Below are 25,726 nucleotides of genomic sequence, written 5' to 3' on the forward strand. Positions count from 1 at the left end.
GTGGAGGCCGACGACTTGTCGGATCGTATCATTGGAAAGGGGAAGAAAAATGGGGATGAACATAGTATGTGTTGTATGCATCGGAGCAGGCCAGAAAGGCATTACGTCATATCTTTGTTTCTATTGGTCGGAGCGGGGTGTTAGGTGGCTCGCTGGAAAGGGGGTAACGATAGCACAAACAACAAACGTAAAGTCAATGCCAAAAGGGCACTATATCGTATCTCCGTTTCTAATGGCCGGGTACGGGTGGTATGATACGGGGGGGGGGGTAGCATGATAGGGGTTGTGGTACGGGTGGTATGATAGGGGTTTGTGTGAGAAGGGTGTGGTTGATAGGGGTTTGTGTGAGAAGGGTGTGGTTGATAGGGGTTGTAGCGACGGATCGATGGGACAGGTGTATTAAATAAATATGTTGAGGCTGGGACTACTTTTGTGCGGGTGGAAGGGAATGGTTGTGCGATAAGAGTCGTGTATATTGTGTTGTGGTTACGGTGATAAGACATGAAAGGACTAATGATAAAAATATCCATTATTATATTAAAAGCATCATGAGTAAGTTGACACTGTATTTGAAAAAATAAAAGTACCTAACAAAAAATGTTTTGCAGATCGACACCAATTAAAAATTGCAAGGCTCGCAAAGCAGCGTCGAATGAAGCAACGAAGGGAAAGGGTAATAGAAAAATAGTCAATATTCAAACAAGAGTCTAAAAATATGTTACAGGTTATATGGTTCTACGTAGACACCCTCCCGGAAGGCAGCCAGTGGCCAATAGATTTGGCGGGCTTTCGAATAGCCTATTGCGAAGGCCGACTAGGTATTCTTGTATTCTGCGCACCTTTATAAACGGTATTTGATAACAGAGGTCGATGTTTGTTATAATCGGCTTCTAACAAATGTACTGTTTTAGAGCAAAACCCTAAACAGGGGGACAAAATCCACAAAAAAAGAAAATAAAAACTAAATAGAGTGTAAAAGTATATTACTGTATAAAAAATAACAGCTGATATTAAGTAGTTTTCATAATTTGTATATCAAAAGTGGTGCTATGTAATCCAACAGATTGATCAGAAGTAATGATATCAATTGTGTAAAACAGCAAGTGTCGAATACAGCAAAAAAATGTGGGCAAAAACAAATGACACACCAATGTGATAACCATAGAATAATAAAATAACCATAATAAAAAAATATACGTAAATATAACTAAAAAACATACCTTAAAAAAAGCAGAATGCAGCATAACGTTTGATGATAAAACCAAGTAACAACAAAAAACATATTGGCAGTGAACGGAGTAAAAAACCGAGCAAACTACCGATATGTGTTAAGCATTTACTTGTAATTGTAAAAACAGTTGTCGAAAAAACATTATACACTACAGACGCGGCCCGGAATGTGTGGACATCTAACTCTACGCTCTACGACGACGACGGTACGAATGTACGATAGAAAACTGTTTTTGTAAAAATCGGTACAGACATACAGAACACATACGTTAGAAAAACAAGTGATAAACAACGAAACACAGATAACCCTTCAACGAAAGTTCTCGGCGAGAAAATACGAAAACTGTCGAGCGCACGGTTGTTATCAGCAGTAGCGGTTTTCGCCAAAACCACTAAACGCAAGAATCGTGAATAATAAGATTGAAAAATATTACACTTAATTTTGGTTAAAAATATTGAATAAAAATATCTAGGAATGTGTATGAATATTTTTTACAATAAAAAGTCCCGCTAGATTTACCCCCAAAAAATAGTAGCAAAAAAAGGTAATTAATTGCTGAGCAATAGGTCTGCCAATAGATCGAATAATATGTTTGTGACTGATAAAATCAATCGACTCGATGGTTTTGACAAACACAAATATGTTTTGCATATGGCCGCTGATATTCTTATTATTATTGACTAGCAAAAACCAATATTGACCAATAGGTCCTTTGACAAAACAAAAATATGTTTACGACAAACAACCCAAAAAGACCCTGAAAACATGTATAAAAGGGGTGTGCTTGTATGAAATGCTTCACATCACAAGTTCTAGTGTCGTAGTGACTATTTGGTAAGTACTCTCATTTATTATTGTGAATTGTACCATGTATTTATTAGTGTTACCCGTATATTCAATTTGTCCATAAAAATAACCATGCTAATAGTGTGTAGACTTATGAAGTAGTAGGCTAAAACAAGCGTTATTACAGATACAGTCCTATATCATAGAACACGCCACAAGTACCCGCATCTCTCTCCTAGTTCTCGTGAAAAAGACAGAAGGATCTGGAACAAAACACCCCTGCAACTTCTTACCCTGTGGTTCAAAAGCTGTGAGTGCTACAGAACGTCAAACATTCCTCCACTTGAGTGAAAGGCTGCAAATCACAAGTTCTAGTGACTATTTGGTAAGTACTCTCATTTATTATTGTGTATTGTACCATGTATTTATTAGTGTTACGCATATATTCAATTGTCCATAAAAAATAACCATGCTAATAGTGTGTAGACTTATGAATTAGTAGGCTAAAACAAGCATTATTACAGATACAGTCCTATATCATAGAACACGCCACAAGTACCCGCATCTCTCTCCTAGTTCTCGTGAAAAAGACAGAAGGATCTGGAACAAAACACCCCTGCAACTTCTTACCCTGTGGTTCAAAAGCTGTGAGTGCTACAGAACGTCAAACATTCCTCCACTTGTGTGAAAGGCTGCAAATCACAAGTTCTAGTGACTATTTGGTAAGTACTCTCATTTATTATTGTGTATTGTACCATGTATTTATTAGTGTTACGCATATATTCAATTGTCCATAAAAAATAACCATGCTAATAGTGTGTAGACTTATGAATTAGTAGGCTAACACAAGCGTTATTACAGATACAGTCCTACGTACGACAAAAGTGCATCGCTCCTAGTTCTCGTGACAACGTCAGAAGGACCAGGCAAAAACAACCCAGGCAGCCATCTCCATTCCTAGTTTCTCTCTTGGACCAGCGGCTGTGTACTGCAGAACACAACCAAGCAAAACCCACAGTATCTTCAAAGGAAACAAAGGACAGATAAAGTAAGTACTCAAGAGTATGTTTTTAAACTATTTTTTATTAAAATATTAACGTAAGAGCCACATAAGTACAACATCTTTATCCCGATCTATATAAAGATATACATTTACACCCTTAACAGTTCCTAAAGCCGTTGAGTGTCTGGGCTTTGAGCAACCCCCGAAGCCGTACTGAACAACAATAGGTAGCGTCTACAATAAAAAAAAAAAAAATACGTCAAAACACTCTCTTAACCAAAAGTCTAGGCGTTAGCTGTTTTATAAAAAATCTCATGCTCTGTGTATTATGTCTTAGATATGTTTTCTTTGCCGTTTTATTAAAAAAAGAGAATGAAAAAAATACTGCTACAGGAACTCCAATCCTTTCACTGGATAATTACTATAAAATTAATATAAATGCTTATTTTTATATCTTAATGTGTAAATTACTTGTAGACAAGGTGAAAACGGCGGGTTCGAAGGGAAAAATATTCCCATGAGATTTTTTTGCATAATCACATTCGTGAGATATCCCAGAATAAGGTTCAAGAAGTCGCCCACGTGAAAAGTGGGCCAATTTTTTTTAGCAATTTTTTTTAATCAAATTGCAAGAATCAATATTTTTGGCCCGAACAATTATTTCTTTAATTTTTTGGACCATTCTGGACAAAAAAGGTCTCTTATAATTGTTCACTAAAGTTGATCGTTTTCGACTTATAAGCAATTTAAAATTGAAAAAAACGAAAAATGGCGATTTTCAAGGCTTAATAACTCGGTTAAAAGTTATTGTTATTATTATGAAAGTCAATATATGACTAAATCAAAGTTTAAAGCCACCCCCACAAGATCCTGAAGAAATGTTTGTCATTATTTTATTACTAAGCTGTTATTTTTAAGTAATAATAATACGCGCCATGCACGTGTGCGGCCGCTGTAAATTCTGAGTGCGAGAGAGAAGCCATTAGTAGGGGTTATATGATTGAGATCGGGTGGAGGAGGAACACCTGTGCCTAATTTGCATACAGCTGTCGACCACCTGTCACTAATAATAGGAGGAGGAACACCTGTGCCTAATTTGCATACAGCTGTCGACCACCTGTCACTAATAATAGGAGGAGGAACACCTGTGCCTAATTTGCATACAGCTGTCGACCACCTGTTACTAATAAAAGGAGGAGGAACACCTGTGCCTAATTTGCATACAGCTGTCGACCACCTGTCACTAATAATAGGAGGAGGAACACCTGTGCCTAATTTGCATACAGCTGTCGACCACCTGTCACTAATAATAGGAGGAGGAACACCTGTGCCTAATTTGCATACAGCTGTCGACCACCTGTCACTAATAATAGGAGGAGGAACACCTGTGCCTAATTTGCATACAGCTGTCGACCACCTGTCACTAATAATAGGAGGAGGAACACCTGTGCCTAATTTGCATACAGCTGTCGACCACCTGTCACTAATAATAGGAGGAGGAACACCTGTGCCTAATTTGCATACAGCTATCGACCACCTGTCACTAATAATAGGAGGAGGAACACCTGTGCCTAATTTGCATACAGCTGTCGACCACCTGTCACTAATAATAGGATGAGGAACACCTGTGCCTAATTTGCATACAGCTGTCGACCACCTGTCACTAATAAAAGGAGGAGGAACACCTGTGTCTAATTTGCATAGAGCTGTCGACCACCTGTCCCTAGGAGGAGGAGGAACACTTGCGCATAATAAGCGTACAGCTGTCCTAATTTGCATACCCTAATTACCACCTATCATTCCACCTGTCCTAATTACCATGTGCTCGCTAATTTGCATACACCTGTCAATCCACCTGCATTAAATTCCCATATGCTCGCTAATTTGCATACACCTGCCCTAATTTGCATACACCGGCCCTAATTTGCATACACCTGCCCTAATTTGCATACACCTCCCACCCCAAATAAGCCATTGAAAATATTTTTAAAAATCCCAATTGAATCAAGTTTCAAAATAATAAATCCATCTTATGCTATACTAGTTAGGTAAAGTTCTCCATAAGATTATACATAAGGTGTCACAGGAATAAATCCCAATTGAATCAAGTGTCAAAAAAACTTATGGTAGAATTTTTAGGATTACCAAAGTAGGTAGGTATTTTAATAAAAAAAAACAAATTTTTAATTTATACTTTTTAAATACATTCATAACAATTTTTCTTGTAATTTAGCTAATGCCTCGACAACTAATGGCCATTGGCATTGTACATTACTTTGAAAAGATGACTTCATTGTCTTTACAAAGAGACGCTAATTGTATCCGAATGTCTGTGGTGCCCAAATTTTAATTTATACCAATTATAAAATATATTCTTAAAAAGACATAAGATATATCACACAGCTACCCTATATAACTATAGGAGCATGTGTTAATGTTTATACACCTTGTACATTTCCAATTATTATTTTGCAGATGCAATTCCTAACAAAGTGAAGCTGGTATATCAATTTATATGTTGGTATAGGGGTACTGTGCAGCCTTCAATAATTAAAGTAGCATATTTTCTTTCAATAATAAACTACTCATGCAAGCTGCAAGAAATGTAGATACAAAGTGTATTATACACAAATGCAAGGTGTAAAAAGTGGTCAATGTCTTTCAATTAACATGTTGTTATAGAGGTATGCAGCCTGCAATAATTAGAGTGGCACATTGTCTTGCAATCATTAACTACTCATGCTGGTACAAGAAGTAAGTAATTTGTGGTAATATAAATGTATAGATGGGACTAGCCAGAAGTGACCAATATCTTTCAATTACTATGTTGCAGATTAATAGGGGTATAAACTTTGCAGTGTGTAATAAGTAAAAGAGGGTAATAACAAGAAGCAATGAGCAGGTGGTAGTGAAGATACAAAGCAGCATTTGTTTGCAGAAATTAACTTTTAGGAGTGGGTTGGGAGAAGGATTATTTCTCATTGGGTGTACCTTTAAGTTACAAGTAGGAGAGGGATATCCCTATAAAAGCATTTCTTGCTCAATGGTATTAGTAATATTTTCAGTAAAAGACTAACATATTTTAATTTAAAAATGAAAACCGAGTGTTCCGTTCCAGCCACAGAAAAACCCAAAATAATTTCCCATTTCCGAAAAAGTCCTGGTTCAGATGAATTTATAAGTGTTAATACAAGTGTTGAGTTTGTGGGTGGAGATCTACAACAGCATCGTCCGTTGGATTATACAGACTTCAAACCTTCGTGTTCATCAACCCCCGACATAAGGGATTCAAAATATGATGATGTATCGGATGATAGTTATTCTGATAGTGAGAATGAAGGAAGTAGTGATAATAAAAAATATAGTGTTCCGAAAGCAATGAAATCGGGAAAAATTAGTGCGTACTTTCAAAAATCGCATGGTTCAAAGTGTTAATACAAGTGTCGAGTTTGTAAGAGGTGAAATGGAAAACCATCATCCATTAAGTGAGTGTGTCCCAAAACCGCAGAGTGAGTTTGTGTTAAAACCCTCCTGTTCGTCGCAGATAATGGATGCAAACAATATAACAGATGAGGAATCAGAAATCGAAGAAATAAATTTAGAAAGTTCAGTGGAAGAAGGTGATAATCTCAATGTGACAACAAACTATGATAGTATAGATCAAAAAATAAACAATTCAGATACTGAATTTGATCAAATACTGAAAGAGTTTGTAACTAAAAACGAAACTTTCTTAAACACATATCAGAAGCACAGAGCAATTATATTAAATAAACTATCCAGCTACGAAAGAAGAAAAAAAAGAGCTAATCGTAGTCTAAAAGTTGTCGACCAGAAAATTGCAAAAACATCCAGACTGTTAACCAACCTTATATCACCTCAGTAAGTGGAAATCCAGTAAGCAGCTAAGCAAAAACAAAATGGAAAACCAGTACACGACTTCTTCGGTACAAATAGTGAAATTTGTGAGTGAAAAAAATGTAAATTTACAACATTTATTCAGTGCCAATGTAAGCGACATATTTTCCTTATATGTATAATCTTATCTTAGCATATGTTTTTAGTTGATTTTATAAAAAAATTATTTTTTATAAAACTAACTCAAAACATATGCTAAGATAAGAATATACATATAAGGAAGATATAGAATTCGCAATTAATCTGGATAATAGGGCTTTTTTAACAATATCTCGGAATTTTTTTAAATTGAAATATGTTAGTCTTTTACTGAAAATAAAAATATATAAAAAATTTCTGCATTTTATTTATGCGTAAAATCATATTTCGTAAATACCTAATCCTGTGTATATGAGACTTGATAAATTGTTAAACACTGAGATTCAAAAACCACATAAGACAAAGTTATTGACATAAAAAAAGGAACAGTGAATCTCTATCTATAGAATCTATAGAATTTCCTTCTTCTTTGACCTGTTTTTAAAGCCAAAATCATAAGATTTCCCGTGTGATTAATGTTAAAATTAAATACATGAATTCCTATAAAAAACTTACATGTTGTTCAAATAAAAGTAATCCAAAAAGACAACACACAAACACAATCACAGCACAAAGAAAAATTAGGACACGACAGTTGTACGCTAACCCTTTATGTGTGTGGGGGTATGTTAAAAACACATGCTTCCCACTTATAGGAGATATAAGCGGGATGCAAAGGCATTTATTTATAAAATTACCAACTCATTCAGTTAGTATTAGTTTCGCAGATAGTATTATAGAAAAAAAATGGAACAAGATGATATACATAGTGACGCATCCACCATAGATCTTGACGAGGTAATTGATAGTGAGTTCTTAGAACTGGATAGTTCAGAAATTGATGAGAAAATCCTCAATATTAGTGATATAAATAATAGTTGGTTTTTGGTGAATCAACTGCATCATCCGATATGTGTGACTGAATTATTATATGCTGGACAATACTCCGTTATGTATATACACTTTTTCAATGTGTTGCAAGTATTACCGAGCTACGTCCGTTCTGCCCATGCTAGCCGACATTTTAGTGGGAGATATGGAGAAATATCTGGACAGCATTGTGGGATTTGCGAGATGAAATTATATTCCATAGTGTTTATAAATCATTGTCTTCTGTGTAATGCATTACAGTGCCCATACAGTTAATAGCACTGCCCTTAGCCACAAAATAAAAAAGAAAATGCGTATTCAGTCCAAATTAAACCAATTATTGCCAGAACAAGAAGAGGCCTTTTTAAAGCCAGAAGAGGCCTTTTTAAAGCCAGAAGAGGCCAAATATTAACGGTATTATTAGAAAAAGAAAACAACTGCAGATTTGTCTTATAATCTATTAATCAGTGTGTATATTTACGACTATAATTATTTACGTAAGTGTTCGTAACTTTACGGATTATGAAAAAAAAACGCAGTGGTGTCTACCGAACTCAAAGAATTGGAGCTTATAAAGCAGTGGTTCTCAACCGGTGTTCCGCGAAATACTCGCAATCCTACATACCATTTTGCTCAATTACTCTTTTCAAATAAATATTTTCAAATTTTAAAATAGCCACTTACGTACATTTTAATATAATAAAATTCTGCAGCGTAAATGTTCATTTGCCCAACGTGACAACACCGCGTCGGCACAGTGCACACGTTGGATTTTATAAGCGCCGAGTGAGCTCCGCACTGGCCACAGCCAATCTGAATCGCCCACGACGGTATGCCTCGTATGCCTATTGAACATTGAACGATGCGCGATGGTTTTGGCTCTAAAGACGCGCGCAACCCAATACGCATACCGTGTATTTGTGTATCGTGAAAACACTTAACAGTCTGCAAGTTGCAGACTGTTAAGTGTTTTCACAAAGTACAGCTGCAACAGTCTGCAAGTTGCAGGAAAAGTACAGCTTTCTAAACATTCAGAATCCAGTAAACATATAAAATCTGTGCAGAATATTGAAGCAAATAGTGGAAGGCAGCAAAATATTGCCGACATGTTTTCAGCGAGCACGAGTAAATTAAATGTTGAGGAAAATGTGAAAGAAGGCATTATACGTACAGCAGGACTTTTGGCTGAACATAATCTTCCAATGAATTTAATGGAACATTTAATTGATTACCTCAATGCTGTTTGTAAAGATTCGGAAATAGCCAAAAAAATGAAAGCAGGAAGAACCAAAATAACTAGGGTCCTCAAAAAAGTTACAGGAACATCACAAAAAACATATTTGATTGAGCTCATGAAAACTAAAAAGTTTAGTTTAATAGCTGACGAGTCGACAGATAATTCCTGTATTAAGCATATGTGTTTAGTGGTTAGAATGGCCATTGACCATAAAGTAGAAGATAACTTTTTAGATCTGATACCTGTAGTAGAGACTACAGGAGCTGTACTTTATGAGAAAATCATAAATTTTTTCACAAAACACGATATACCTTACAAAACAAATTTTATTGGTTTTGCTTCTGATGGAGCTAGTAATATGGTGGGTATTAGAAATTCATTAGTCAATAGACTACAAGAAAATATACCAGGCATATTCACAGTCAAATGTATTTGCCAGTTTTCACCTTTGTGCCTCCTATGCGTGCAAAAAGCTGCCAGAAGAAGTTGAACAACTAACAAGAGAGGTAAATATTAATATATTAAAGTAAAAATTCGTTTTGAATAAATATATTTTTAGGTTTATAACTTTTTTGCAAATAGCCCAAAAAGAGTTGAGGAACTAAAAGAGTTTCAGGAATTTGTCAATGTTGGTCCTGCTAAAATTCTTCAACCAAGTCAAACACGTTGGCTTTCATTGGAAAGTGTCATTAAACGACTTTTAAACCAATATAATGCTCTAAAACTTTATTTTGTTGATCAAGTTGCTAATAACATTACTCAAGCAGATTTAATTTTAGAGAAACTTAACAAGGAAGAAAATCGATTATATCTCGAGTTTTTATCTCATGCATTACCTATTTTTAACGATTTAAATAAATTAATGCAAAGCGAATCCCCAAAAATTCACATTCTTTACAAGGAAATAACAAATACACTTAAAATAATTCTAGACTTTTATATGAAAAGTGACATTATTAGTACTGAAAGTATTGATAAAATAGATTTTAAAAATCCCCGAAATTTTTTGCAACTGGATGATATGTATTTCTCAGCAGAAATAAATTCAAGCAGTTTAGATAAAAATAGGTTAGAAAAGGTTAAACTCAATTGTTTGAATTTTTACATTGAAAGTGTTCAACAAATTTGCTCCAGATTTCCCCTGAAAGATTCATTATTTGAAAAGATGGAGTTTATGGATCCAGAAGTCATTCGATCTCGAAAAATCAGATCTATTGGTCATATTTCTAAATTATGTCCCAATTTGTTTAATGTAGATATTCAAACAATTGACAATGAGTGGTTAGCATTAAGAAATTTTGTAATCGATTTTAAAGATGAATATAACGACATTTGTGAATTTTGGAAATATATCGCATCGATAAAAACTCCAGATCATAATGGGTTACGTTTTTCAAACCTAACGAATTTCGTTTTTAATTTGCTTACTTTACCTGTTTCAAGCGCAACTGTGGAAAGAGTGTTTTCCGTTGTAAATTTAAATAAAACAAAACAACGAAATAGACTGAAAACTTCTACCCTTACAGCAATACTCCACACAAAAAGTTTGGTGAATAAAAATAAAGCTATATGTTCAAATTTCCTCATACCAAAAGAAATGATTAAGAAACTAAATCAAAATATTTATGACTCAGACTCTGATTAATGTTTTTGCAATAGCTTTATTTTTACGTACCTATCTCATATGTTATTTTAGTCATTGAATAAATAATCGTTTCAGACTAACTAGTTCTTTTCATTTCAACTTGGGCAAGTAAGTACAAAACATTTTATTGTTCTTTTTCAAAATTGCTATTTTAAGGCAAATTATTCATTTTATACTAAATTTTACGACATAAATTCGGCTAGTAACAAATAACCTGCAAATCGTCTATCCTATATCATGCTTTTATTTTTAAATCTCATGCTTTCTGGAATTATTTCTCATGCAATATTTTTTTACGACCTGGCAACACTGTCTGCAACTGAATGTTGAATTTGTTACATCGCACAAACGTAATACGTGAAAATCGCTGTGTGAGTTTTTTTATGGTAACGTGTACGTACGGCTTATCTATCAAAGGTAAGTAATTGCATATTTTATACAAAATGTGAAGCATTCATCCGCATTATTTTGTTTAGAGAAGAAATAAATTAAAATGGATAAGTTCCTCAAACTTAAAAGAAAAACTACTGTGGAACAACTCATAATTAATGATGATGAAGCGAGCACCAGCGGAGATACTGGAACTTTACCAAGTGGAGTTGATGACAAATCGAAGCGCAGCAAAAAAATGTTGAACCGGCAATATTTGGATTATGGCTTCATTTGGACTGGGGAAGAAGACTGTCCAATTCCCAAGTGTATTGTTTGTGGGCAGACACTCGCTAATAGCGCAATGGCTCCGGCTAAATTAAAACGCCATTTTACTACCAAACACGCTAGTGTAGCTTCAAAAAATAAAGATTATTTCAAGCGACTTTTCGGGACACAAGCGAAACAATTTGAAAGGTCGCTAACAATTTCCGACAAAGCACAAATAGCTTCATGTAAGGTCGCCGAATTAATTCCTTTGAAATAGAAACCACACACTGTTGCAGAATCTCTTATATTACCAGCATGTTGTGAGATGGTCAAAATTATGTTTGGCAACGATGCACAAAACGAAATACGGAAAATTCCTATGTCGGATGATACAATAAGAAGGAGGATTGTTGATTTATCTGCAGATATTGAGGAAAAAGTTACAAATAAACTTTACAAAAAAAACTTCGCGTTGCAGGTGAACGAATCCACTGATATTAGTGGCAAAGCTCATTTATTAGGATTTATTCGATTTGTCGACGAAGGTGAAATAGTCAATCAGTTTTTATGCTGCAGAGGACTTACAGCACGTACAACAGGTCAGGATGTATTTGATTCCATAACGTCATATTTAAAGAAAAAAAATATATCATGTGACTTTTGCGTAGGAATTTGTACGGATGGTGGCCCTTCCATGGTAGGCTCCATAAAAGGTTTTTGTACCCTTGCAAAAAAGCGAAATGAAAATATCATATCTACGCACTGTTTCTTGTATAGAGAATCTCTAATTTCAAAAACGCTACCAGCTCCTTTGAAATCTGTATTAGACCAAGTGGTTAATGTCGTGAATTACATCAAATCAAGACCGCTAAAAACCCGTCTTTTTAAACAACTCTGCATCTCAATGGAATCAAAGTATGAATGTTTGTTGCTGCACACCGAAGTTAGATGGTTGTCAAGGGGCAAAGTATTATGTCGAATTTATGAACTTAGAACGGAGCTGTTAACTTTTTTCCAAGAAGGTAATGACACATTTACCACATATTTTGAAAATGATGCATGGTGCACTAAAGTGGCATATTTGGCCGATATTTTTAATTATTTAAATGGCGTTAACTCAAGTATGCAAGGCAAAAATGAAAATATTTTAACATCCACGGACAAGCTGTCAGCATTCCAGAAAAAATTGTCATTTTGGAAGAAGCGCATTTTAGAGACAAATACAATGGATATGTTTCCATTGCTTCAGAATGAAGGTGATGAAGATAAAGAACAAGAAATCACGCATATAGTTACAGAACACTTATCACTATTAGAGGAGACAATTGCCAGGTATTTTCCATCTCTGAACGTAGAAAAATATGACTGGATAAGAAGTCCTTTTAGCACAGATAATACAGCCAATTTCCAGTTTTCTCTGAACCAAGAAGAATTTATTTCGTTGTCATCTGATCGTACTCTGAAAATTAAGTTTTCAGAATGAAAATTAAGTTTTCAGAAGTGAATGTTCAGGAATTTTGGATCTTGGTCCAAGAGGAATATCCACTTCTTGCCAAAAAAGCGATTAGTATTTTAATACAGTTTTCAACGTCCTATTTAAGTGAATTTGGGTTCTCATCTTTAACAAACATTAAAAATAAGAAACGGGAAAGGCTGCTAAACTTAGAACAAGAAATGAGAGTAGCTCTTTCCCACATCAGGCCTGATATTGAGCAAATTTGCAAACGACACCAGGCACAAGTGTCTCACTAATTTGAAGTATTTACTCAGATGATGTATTTTGAGAATTACGCTTTTGTTAATTTTAAAAATGTTTTTCGTTTTCATATTTTAAGTAAAATTTTACAAATTTGAGTACGTATAACGAAGTTTATTACAGAATTGATGTGCTAATCCTAATCTGTTTATCAATATATGCATGTTATTGCTTTGGTGTTCCGCAATTTTTTTCGGTAATTAAAAGTGTTCCGTCGCCACAAAAAGGTCGAGAACCACTGTTTAGTATCAGGCTTCGCTGTATAAAAATAGCTATTTGTCATGTATAGAGGAACAAAAATAGATGCACATGCCAACTACATAACGCTACGCAAACCTATGAAATCACGTTGAATTCCGAAGAACTAGCCTCAAATGTGAAAAGGAACCCTGTTACGACAGCTTTGGGAGAAGTAATAAGTTTACAAAGAGAAATAAATAAAAATTTAACAGCACAAATTACCAAATTGTCGGGAAATGTTACAGATCTAGTTAACGAACGGCAACGTATTCTAAAACAAAATAAAAACAGATTAAACCTTAATATTTAATTAAACGAAGGATTAGATGCATGTGAACATAAAAATAAGAAAATAGTAAAAAACAGATAGCACTACGGAGTAGAATAGAATCGCTGAAAACAACTTTAAAAAATTTGACCACCACCGACCGTAATTTAACAAATTGCACCAATTGTGAAGAAATTTTATTTAATGATTATGTCGTGCTAAAATGTGTCAATTATATCGGTAAGTGCTATATTTTAAATTACTACATGTCACAATATTTATAGCCGAACCTAATTTGCTAATTTATATTTTAAAAATATAAATTACATATTAATTTTTCAAAGCTCTTTTATTTAAAAAGATTTTTAACTTAAATTTTTATTTTTATCAAAAGCAACGAACATTAAATAGTCAATCATAATTTTTTAAATTTAAATCCAAAATGTACAGGGAAACCTAAAAGAAGCGTAATTAATACTTTATACTATTGCTGTGCGGTTTAATAAGCTAAAAATTAGTAACAAATAATAACAATCTATTATTTTAAATAAGAAATATACCAGGAAAGCTGAATACTTTGTAATAACTTCATTATTTTTAATAACAGAAAAATGTAAATAAAAATATTATAAGGCAAGCAACAATGTGTAAAAATTTTTCGGAATACTTGTCAAAAAAAAAACTTTTGTCAGTATAACTAAAAATGTTTTACATGAACCTGTAGTTAAAATTGTTTAAGTTTGCATCAGGCAACGTGGTTTAAATGTTTCCTATTTATAATACAACTCCTTTATAATCTTTATCGCATTAAGCATTACACGAAGAGAAAACAGTTCCAATTATAAGCGAGAGAGACAGAAGATGACCAAACCCTCTTAACTTATAATCTTACGCATCAATTGGAGCCACAGCTAGAGTTTCTAATATATTGTAATTTATCAGTCACTCCACTCTTTCATCTATGCATTCTCATTTTGTCATTTGTCTTTGTTGTTACTCTTTTCTTTTATATAAAATTTTTCGTTTAGACACATTGGAATTTTTCTGTGACATGACACACTATGCGCTTTCACTTCTTTGCTCCCAAATATAACATACTTTATAGTAATAAAAATAATGGCTATATATTACTTGGTGTTTCATCTTAAGATTAATTTACAGAGACAAATTAAATAATTCATATATCTTTTTAGGTACCACACATACATTGGACGAAAATGTGTAAAACAATACAACCCTAAGATTACATTGCAGAAAAATATTTTTATTCGAAAAAATGTTTTAATAAACTGGTAATAAAAATCTTTTTAAATATATATTTTTTACTTACCTGTATTTGATGTATAACACAAAACACTAAAATAGCTTTTTCAGAACAAACGCTTATATATACTCTTGAAAAGTTGCCAAGGTAACACTTTAGGCCGTAAATAAATTCGAAAACATATTTAATGTTACCATTTATGCTAATGACCTTTTGCTTAAATGTCGTTCAGGAAATGCACTTGGAATATAAATGTATATATTTTCTCAAGGTAGGTCTGAAAACATTAATAAAGACACATTTAAAAAAGAAAAAAGATTGTATGTACATATAAAAGGCCCAAAAATGTACTTTACGCTATCAGTCTGTAAACTAAGTTTAAAGTAAAACAATGCCTAAAAACATAAAAATACATTCAAATGTGCAAGTTAAAAAACCAAAAATAGAAAAAGTTGTGACTGAGCTGGAAAAACTTTTAACAGAAATTCCGAAAGAGACAGTAAGTACTATTTTATAATCTGTGTAAGATTTATTTTTCTAATTTTTAAAAGAGTAGCTTGAACTATTTTAACTTTTTCGTGACAGTGCTTTCGCAATGGTGGAGGCAAGCGAAGAGTCGGATTTCCTTTCTGATTCTGAATCGTGCAGACCATCTGTTTTCCTTAGTTCAGAAAACAAACGAGGAAGCCCTAGAGCGAATTACAAATATTCCAAACGTCAAAAAAGAGGTCCGGAAGAAGAACTCCTGGCTTGGCACCACAAATATCCGACAAGCCCCTTATTAGGTATAATTGGTAGTACGGTTTGGCTTAGTTCATCATGGAAATTCTACTGGTCAGGTGATAATTTTATTAAATCTGTTTTTAATGTGTATAACCATTTGTTTATTGATAAAACTGTAGTTGATATTTATAATTATACTCAAACGAATAATCCATTATATGCTGCGTTTAGATGTATATTTACAGATTATTATTATAATACAGGGTGTCCCGGAAAATAGTGCGTTCCTTAAAGGTATAGGTAGAAGGCATCATGTAGAACAAAAAACTCTTATAACATTTTTTTCTAAATGCAACCGTTTGACCAAAAAATTAAAATGTATTGTGGTAGGCAAATTTAAATCTGACAACTATGTGCGGTACGCAAATTTAAGCATACGACAGTCCCATAAAGATAGAAGATAGATAGTACATAAACAGATAGTTTTAAAGAATCCTGTTTAGTGTCAATGCCGAAAATGTTTTCGAATAGTGAGTGTATTACCTATTATGTTATTACCTATGAATGGTGTTTGTGAAAGGTTACTTGAAACATCTATTCGGTATAATAATAATTTTCAAGTAAGTACAACTTAGTTATTTCAGTTCACAAGTAAACAAATTACTGAGACATTATCTGGTGTATTTAAGTTCCACTGTAAACTACTAAAACTATGTAATTCAGTTAAAGCCCTCAGCAGTACTCAGTATTCAACCCATTTAAACCTTACTAAATACATAATACTAGTTCAGTTAAAAGATGTGTTTTTATGTTAAAAGATGTGTAATTCGTTTAAAATTATGCAATAGGTATTTCAATACATTTCAAAAGAAAAAAAATTTAGTAAACAAATAGTAAATACATAAGTATTACCTACTATTAGGTTGGATTATTTTAAATACTGTTAATCACAATCACAAACGAGTTCTTATTATGTTATTATTCCGTAGTGCGTACGATGTTGCCAGTTTATTAAAATTTCCAAACATTAAAATACAGGTATATGGAAAACAATGTCAACTTTTTTTTTAAACGGTTAACTTTAGAAAAAAATGGTATAGGACTTTTTTGTTCCAAATTGTGTATTCTCTCCATACCTTAAAGGAACGCACTATTTTCCGGGACACCCTGTATAGATGATAGTATAGATATATTAAATAAACTATTATATTATCAGTTTAATGATCAAGATGCATGTTAAACAATTTTTAATAGATGTTTATAATATAGTAAGATAAGAAAATTCCAAAAGTTATAGTCCATTCTTTCAGTTTTTGCTCTAAATTTTAAAGAACCGCTTGGATTGACATGAAATTTGGCACACACATAGCTAACATGTCAAAGAAAAAAAGTAATATTGTGCCGATGTGTGCTTTTGCCCTGGGGGTGAAAAAATATATGTCCAAAATAAGTACGGAAATGGGTAAACTGACTAATTTTAAGTAACTTTTGTTCAATAGAGCTTTTTCGCCAAGTCAACACTTTTCGAGTTATTTGCGAGTGAATATGTTCATTTTGCAACAAAATAACCACATTTTTAGACGGTTTTTCGCAAATAACTCAAAAAGTAAGTATATTGTCGAAAAAAACGTTCTTAGCAAAAATATAGCCTATAAAAAAGTAAAAAAAATGGTGTACGCGTTAGGTCTCTGGATCTCGTAGAACCAGAGTTATAGCCAATGAAAAATAGATTCATATTCACCAAATTTCAAATAGAATATTTCGACGTGAAATATCCAAAAAATTCAGCACTTTTTGGGGAAAACTCATTATAACTTTTTTAAAGTCTTTAAAAAAAGCTTTACTTCTGTTTTTACAAGAAGTTCCTAGCATTAAATTTAAGCAAGTTACGCTCAAAATAAAGTTGGTCCCTTTTGTTTTTGCAAAAAAAAATCGGGAAGACCACCCCCTAATTAGCAACTTAAATGAAATTAATCGTTACCGCTTATATTGTGTTTATATGATCTGTAAGTTTCATCGATTCAAAGTGCTTATTTTTAAAAAAAATTTGGTTTGAAAGTAAAATTTTTAAAAATATGCTTTTTTTCAAAATAACTTAGAAATTGTTAGAGATACCAAAAATCTCGAAAAACAAAAAAGTCAGATTTGCTTTTCTGAATATCATGTATTTTTTTGTTTTTCTGTTAGACAAAAATTGATTAAGATTTGGTGTTTCTAAATTTGCATACATTCGGGATCAGTGACTCGTTCAACCCCTTTTAACTACAGCCCTTTCAATAATAAGGACTTTGAACCGATGAAACTTACAGATCATATCGCACCCTCAGTGCAAGACTGCAGTAAGTCAAAATAAGTAAGTTTCGAGATAAAGACGATTTTGTTTGTTTTCGTGCTAATATCGCTGAAATAAGACACAAATTTTAAGAAAAATTAACATTTAATTATGATTTTGCATGCTTTTCAGCCTATATTACATTAACCAAAAATAGAAATTTAAATAAAATAATATTAACGCAAAAAAAATTAGGAATTTCAAAATACTTTTGCACGGAAAAAATTGTTAATCACTACACATTTAGTATGAGAATTTCAAAGTTACAACAGTTTTGCACGGAGAAAATTGTAAAAAGCGTAGACACATTTACTTTTACAGTAAAACCTGTGTTACCTGCCACCTGCCAACAACGGCCACCTGTACTAACGGCCAGTTTAAAAATTACCCAAACCAATTATGTACAGTAAAACCTGTGTTAACGGCCACCTGCCAAAACCGGCCACCTGAACTAGCCGACCAGCTTCAAAGTTCCCCAAACCAAAATTTTTGGACTAAAAAACCTGGTATTAGCGGCCACCTTTTTATATCGGCCAATATTTCTGTCATTTTTAGTGACCGTTATTGACAAGTTTTACTGTATTACACAAAGGTCATAAAATTTACATGAATAGATTGGTCTCGAAAACTTTGTTTATTGTCTCAGCCGTTAATGGATTACGTAGACGCTCTGTATATTAAAATTAAACACCACAGATTAAAATCACAAATATCTTACTTTTTTCATTGCTTGTTATCGAATCCGTTGCAATGTTCCGTGCAAAACTGTTGTAACTCTGTTACATTAGAGTTACAACAGTTTTGCACGGAACTTATGTTCAAAAACGCAAAATAGTTAAACTGTTGTTGTAATATTTAGCCCTTAAGCATTTGAAAGTTACTAAAGTTTTACAGGGGATAGATAAGTAGGTGTTATATGATCCCGATCGGGAGGAGGAGGAGGAACACCTGCCCTAATTTGCATACACCTGCCCTAATTTGCATACACCTGCCCTAATTTGCATACACCTGCCCTAATTTGCATACACCTGCCCTAATTTGCATACAGCTGTCCTAATTTGCATACCCTAATTACCACCTGTCATTCCACCTGTCCCTAGGAGGAGGAACACCTGCGCATAATAAGCGTACAGCTGTCAATCACTTGCTCCCTAATTTGCATACACCTGCCCTAATTTGCATACACCTGCCCTAATTTACATGTGCTCCTTAATTTGCATACAGCCCCCAAATATTTAAATACTTGGAAAAGGTAAACCAACTCAAAGTAAAATATCCCATCCCTATTGGATCAAGCATCAAAATAATAATACCAACTTGTGGTACGCCAATGAAATTAATTTCTAGATACTCTTTAAAATGATTCTAAATGTTATTAGTTGTCTGACAAAAGGTTTCAAGAGGTCCAGCCCAAAGATTATTAATTTTTACTGGATATAAAACAGAGATCACATTTTTTTATTTCCCTACAAGTATCAAAATAATAAGGCAAGTTATGGTACGCCAATGGAATTAATTTATTGATATCCTTTAAAGTGATTTTAAAGGCCCATTAGTTGTTCATGTAAATCAGCTCTTCTGATATAAGGTTTCAAAAATATTAAACCCAGCCAAAAAATATTAATTTTTACTAGATATAAAATAAATTTAATTTTAAAAAGTACATTTATAAAAAACAATTTTTTAGGTAACAGAATTTATTGTAACAAAGGAAACCTTTATACAGCTGTATCTATAGACAAGAGAACATGTTAATTTTTTATACTTGTATATGGGTATGAATATCTGCAGTATATCTGTATACACCTTGTATTTCCAATTAATAATTTGTAGTCATATAGTGGTACAGATGCATCAGGTACAACTTTATAGCTTGCATAAATTGAAAGACAGTGGTTAAGAGTACACCTTTATTTCAATTAAGTAGTAATTTGTAGTTTTATGTAGGTAGAGATGGGTGGCATAAACTTTGCAGCCTGCAATAATTGAAGTGGTTTTCTTTCAATTAGTGCTTTTATATGGGTACAAACATTGCAAATAATTGAAAGAGGCTGAAAATTAACATAGAGGTATGCAGCAGCCCATAGTTAAAGTTATAGGGCACCTTTTCTTTCAATTAGTATTGAGCAGTTGGATAGGGGTATAAAATGCATAAACTTTGCAGTTTTACAATAAATGAAATACACCTTTTCATTCAATTAGTAAGTTATATGGGTACATATGTACATACCATCAGTAAATAGGTGAAGTTTCACACCTGAAGTAAAGTAGTTAGCAAAATAATATGGGTGGCAGATGAGAAGAAAGATAATTATTAAAGTTCATATGTTTGCAGGTCTTTAGGAAGAGTTGAGTAGGGAGTGGGTGGCTCCAAGAAATAAGTCTTGTTTTTCATTGGTTGTATAACATTGGTTGTTAAGCAATTCTAAGAGGGATACAGGAGTAGAAAAGGGAGTCCTATAAAACCATTTCTTGCTCAATGGTATTATTAGTATTTTCAGTAAAAGACTTGACACAGTTTACTTTTAAAAATGAAAACCAAGTTTTCTGTTCCTGTTGCACAGAAACCCGCGAAAATAATTTCTCACTTTAGAAAAAGTCCTAATTCTGATCAATTTGTAAGTGTTAATACAAGTGTTGAGTTTGTTGATGGCGACATAAAAGACCACCGTCCACTAGGTTATAAAAACTTTGTACCAAATTGTTCGTCAACCCCACACCTGAGGGATTTGAAATATGAGGATATAACGGAAAAGAGTGATTCGGATAGTAGTGATTCGGATAGTAGTGATAATGAAAAATTTGATGTTTCGAATCCAAATAAAAAAAGTGGAAAAATAATGGCTTACTTCCGAAAATCTCCGAATAGTGTTAATACAAGTGTTGAACTGGTGGATGGTGATATAAATGAGCATCAGCCACTTGTGCAGTGTGTGGCAAAACCTACCTGTTCTCCCCCACAGAGTGAGTTTGTGCCAAATCCCACCTGTTCTACTAAACCAGTACTAAACAATATAGACACCAGTGTTGATAAAGATATATTAGAAATTCAAGAAGTAGATTTAGAAGGATCAATAGAAGAACAACAAATTATGATAGTATTGACCAAAAAATAATAAATTCAGATGCTGAATTTAATCAAGTACTAACAGAATTTGTGACTAAAAACGAAAAGTTCTTAAGCACCTATAAGAAGCAGAAAGAAGATATACTAAATAAAATCTCTAGTTACGAAAAACGCAAAAAGCGAGCTAAAACGTAGTTTGGAAGTTATCAACCAGAACATTTCAAAAACGACGAAATTATTAACCAGTATCCGATCACCACAGTAACCAGTAAGCAGCTTAGTGCAGTACAAGACTTGTTCAAATAGTGAAATTTGTGAGTGGAAAAAAAAATGTAATTTTCAATATTCATTCAGTGAAAACATATATTGCTTGATGTAAGATTTTACAAAAGACTCTTTGCTTATGTTTTAGCTGATTTTATAAAAAATAATTTCTTTATAAAATCAACTAAAACATATGTAAAGAGTCTTTTATAACATCTTACATCAAGTAATTGGTTGGTATACAAGAAAACAAGTAAGTAACTTAACCAGATTTTTTACTGGGTTCTTGTATACCAACATCTCAATACTCTTAGAATAGTGCTTTTTTCATGTATATCAAACTTCTGTTATATTTTATTCTGATAGAAGTTTTGGTGTACATGAAAAAGCACTATACATTTGAGAAGTTTTCAAAATAAATGCAAAACTTGTATACTTTATTTATAATTTTTAAAAGTGAACTGTGTCAAGTCTTTTACTGAAAAATAAAAATATATCCCAATTTCTGTCTTTTTTTTTAAATAGTTTATTTCAGCAAACACTACTTGAGGTCATGATTACAAAAATGTTATGTTATTTCATTTTTGTAATCATGATATCTTTTCAAAGATTCCCATTTGTTTGAAGATTCTATCATATATCATAACAATAGGGATTTTCATCTATTGTCATTTGTTTAGAACTTGTGTCATATGTTATTATAATCTGTGTATAATATTAATATACAAGGAATATATCACATATGACAGAAGTTCGAAACAAATGACAATAGATGAAAGATCCCAAAATGAAAATATTCATCTATTGTCATTTATTGAACTGTTTTAACTGAGAATAGAGAAGTCTTTAGGTACTCTCTGACTTTCTGGTCTGTTCTGAGCTTATTCAAGACAGAAAGTTAGAAAGTGCCTGACATAAATATAATGAAAATTAGATAAATACGTTGACCTCGTTATTTTGACAACTAAAATTCATTAATAAAGCTAAAAGGGCTTCACGAATTCCCTTGAGGGGGTCACATGTTGCCAAAAGTGTTCAAAAATAACCAAAAAATGACATCCATCGTTTTTCCCTTCAAATGGTTTTGCAAACTTACCTAGTTTCAGCCTTGTTTTAAATAATCCAAGAAATGTATTTATCCACATAACACACACAAACACACACATATACACACAAAGCATCAAACAAAAGAAGACATTGATTTATAAACACTATGGAATATAATTTCATCTCGCAAATCCCACAATGCTGTCCAGATATTTCTCCATATTTCCCACTAAAATGTCGGCTAACATGGGCAGAATGGACGTAGCTCGGTAATCCTTGCAACACATTGAAAAAGCATGATATACATAACGGGGTATTGTCCAGCATATAATAATTTTCAGTCACACATATCGGATGATGCAGTTGATTCACCAAAAACCAACTATTATTTATATCACTAATATTGAGGATTTTCTCATCAATTTCTGAACTATCAAGTTCTAAGAAATCACTATCAATTACCTCGTCAAGATCTATGGTGGATGCGTCACTATGTATATCATCTTGTTCCATTTTTTTCTATAATACTATCTGCGAAACTAATACTAACTGAATGAGTTGGTAATTTTATAAATAAATGCCTTTGCATCCCGCTTATATCTCCTATAAGTGGGAAGCATGTGTTTTTAACATACCCCCACACACATAAAGGGTTAGCGTACAACTGTCGTGTCCTAATTTACAAACACCTGTCATGTGCTCGCTAATTTGCATACACCTGTCCTAAATGTGCTCGCTAATTTGCACACACATGCTCCCTAATTTGCATACACCTGTCCTAAATGTGCTTGCTAATTTGCACACACCTGCCCGCATACAGCTGTCCTAATTTGCACACATCTCTCAATCCACCTGCCCTAATTACCATACGCTCGCTAATTTGCATACCCTAAGCACCACCTGTCAATCCACCTGCCCTAATTACCATGTGCTCGCTAATTTGCATACACCTGCTCCCTAATTTGCATACACCTGTGCATAATGAGCAAGTGCTCCCTAATTTGCATACACCTGCCACTAAGTTGAATACACCTGGCACTAAGTTGCATCTGCCCCCCACCCCTTCTGGAAAAAACGTATAAGAAGCGGTGTGATGTGCGTGTTATTTAGTATTTAACAATGAGTGGTAAAATACAGAAGTCTAACGTGTTTGTAAGTGAACGCCGGTTTTACTTGAATCCATCAAACACAAAATATATATCGGTTTGTTTGGCACACGAATTTAACTTTGAACCAAGTGTAGTTATCAGTGGATATAAACATGAGTAAAGGGGCAGCAACAGTTCTAGCGCAATTTGACGCTTTTTTACATGTAAATCTCCATAAGAAAATCTAAGGTCCATTCTGGTCATTTTTGACGCTTTTTTTGGTGGAGGCCGACGACTTGTCGGATCGTATCATTGGAAAGGGGAAGAAAAATGGGGATGAACATAGTATGTGTTGTATGCATCGGAGCAGGCCAGAAAGGCATTACGTCATATCTTTGTTTCTATTGGTCGGAGCGGGGTGTTAGGTGGCTCGCTGGAAAGGGGGTAACAATAGCACAAACAACAAACGTAAAGTCAATGCCAAAAGGGCACTATATCGTATCTCCGTTTCTAATGGCCGGGTACGGGTGGTATGATACGGGGGGGGTAGCATGATAGGGGTTGTGGTACGGGTGGTATGATAGGGGTTTGTGTGAGAAGGGTGTGGTTGATAGGGGTTTGTGTGAGAAGGGTGTGGTTGATAGGGGTTTGTGTGAGAAAGGTGTGGTTGATAGGGGTTTGTGTGAGAAGGGTGTGGTTGATAGGGGTTGTAGCGACGGATCGATGGGACAGGTGTATTAAATAAATATGTTGAGGCTGGGACTACTTTTGTGCGGGTGGAAGGGAATGGTTGTGCGATAAGAGTCGTGTATATTGTGTTGTGGTTACGGTGATAAGACATGAAAGGACTAATGATAAAAATATCCATTATTATATTAAAAGCATCATGAGTAAGTTGACACTGTATTTGAAAAAATAAAAGTACCTAACAAAAAATATGTTTTGCAGATCGACACCAATTAAAAATTGCAAGGCTCGCAAAGCAGCGTCGAATGAAGCAACGAAGGGAAAGGGTAATAGAAAAATAGTCAATATTTAAACAAGAGTCTAAAAATATGTTACAGGTTATATGGTTCTACGTAGACACCCTCCCGGAAGGCAGCCAGTGGCTAATAGATTTGGCGGGCTTTCGAATAGCCTATTGCGAAGGCCGACTAGGTATTCTTGTATTCTGCGCACCTTTATAAACGGTATTTGATAACAGAGGTCGATGTTTGTTATAATCGGCTTCTAACAAATGTACTGTTTTAGAGCAAAACCCTAAACAGGGGGACAAAATCCACAAAAAAAAGAAAATAAAAACTAAATAGAGTGTAAAAGTATATTACTGTATAAAAAATAACAGCTGATATTAAGTAGTTTTCATAATTTGTATATCAAAAGTGGTGCTATGTAATCCAACAGATTGATCAGAAGTAATGATATCAATTGTGTAAAACAGCAAGTGTCGAATACAGCAAAAAAATGTGGGCAAAAACAAATGACACACCAATGTGATAACCATAGAATAATAAAATAACCATAATAAAAAAATATACGTAAATATAACTAAAAAACATACCTTAAAAAAAGCAGAATGCAGCATATCGTTTGATGATAAAAGCAAGCAACAACAAAAAACATATTGGCAGTGAACGGAGTAAATAACCGAGCAAACTACCGATATGTGTTAAGCATTTACTTGTAATTGTAAAAACAGTTGTCGAAAAAACATTATACACTACAGACGCGGCCCGGAATGTGTGGACATCTAACTCTACGCTCTACGACGACGACGGTACGAATGTATGATAGAAAACTGTTTTTGTAAAAATCGGTACAGACATACAGAACACATACGTTAGAAAAACAAGTGATAAACAACGAAACACAGATAACCCTTCAACGAAAGTTCTCGGCGAGAAAATACAAAAACTGTCGAGCGCACGGTTGTTATCAGCAGTAGCGGTTTTCGCCAAAACCACTAAACGCAAGAATCGTGAATAATAAGATTGAAAAATATTACACTTAATTTTGGTTAAAAATATTGAATAAAAATATCTAGGAATGTGTATGAATATTTTTTACAATAAAAAGTCCCGCTAGATTTACCCCCAAAAAATAGTAGCAAAAAAAGGTAATTAATTGCTGAGCAATAGGTCTGCCAATAGATCGAATAATATGTTTGTGACTGATAAAATCAATCGACTCTATGGTTTTGACAAACACAAATATGTTTTGCATATGGCCCCTGATATTCTTATTATTATTGACTAGCAAAAACCAATATT

The 25,726-nt window shown here is 33.7% G+C and overlaps 3 protein-coding genes across 4 annotated transcripts in view; 2 read left to right on the top strand and 1 right to left on the bottom strand.

The window, feature by feature from the left end:
• Positions 1–1,586: 1,586 nt before the first annotated feature.
• Positions 1,587–25,726, top strand: part of LOC126892601 (baculoviral IAP repeat-containing protein 3-like) — a 41,836-nt gene continuing 17,696 nt past the window's right edge. The window contains exons 1-3 of one of the 2 annotated variants that reach the window (XM_050662169.1): positions 1,589–2,402; positions 2,542–2,739; positions 2,879–3,065. The gene's annotated coding sequence lies outside the window, so the exon portion shown is untranslated. Of the gene's footprint in view, positions 2,403–2,541; positions 2,740–2,878; positions 3,066–25,726 lie in introns of both variants that reach the window. The other variant, XM_050662170.1, reaches the window with a different exon arrangement.
• LOC126890933 (mucin-1-like) lies at positions 3,111–24,462 on the bottom strand. Its single transcript, XM_050660102.1, has 4 exons — positions 23,221–24,462; positions 4,226–4,875; positions 3,990–4,165; positions 3,111–3,254 (listed from the first exon to the last, which is right to left on the bottom strand). The coding sequence occupies exons 2-4, from the start codon at positions 4,797–4,799 to the stop codon at positions 3,111–3,113; spliced, it is 894 nt and encodes a 297-aa protein (XP_050516059.1). The 5' UTR covers positions 4,800–4,875; positions 23,221–24,462.
• Positions 9,798–10,791, top strand: LOC126892600 (uncharacterized). The gene has a single exon (XM_050662168.1). It carries the CDS (start codon positions 9,986–9,988, stop codon positions 10,766–10,768), a length of 783 nt encoding a protein of 260 aa, XP_050518125.1. The 5' UTR covers positions 9,798–9,985; the 3' UTR covers positions 10,769–10,791.

The sequence above is a fragment of the Diabrotica virgifera genome, chromosome 9 (assembly GCF_917563875.1).
Source record: "Diabrotica virgifera virgifera chromosome 9, PGI_DIABVI_V3a".
Classification (NCBI taxonomy): domain Eukaryota; kingdom Metazoa; phylum Arthropoda; class Insecta; order Coleoptera; family Chrysomelidae; genus Diabrotica; species Diabrotica virgifera.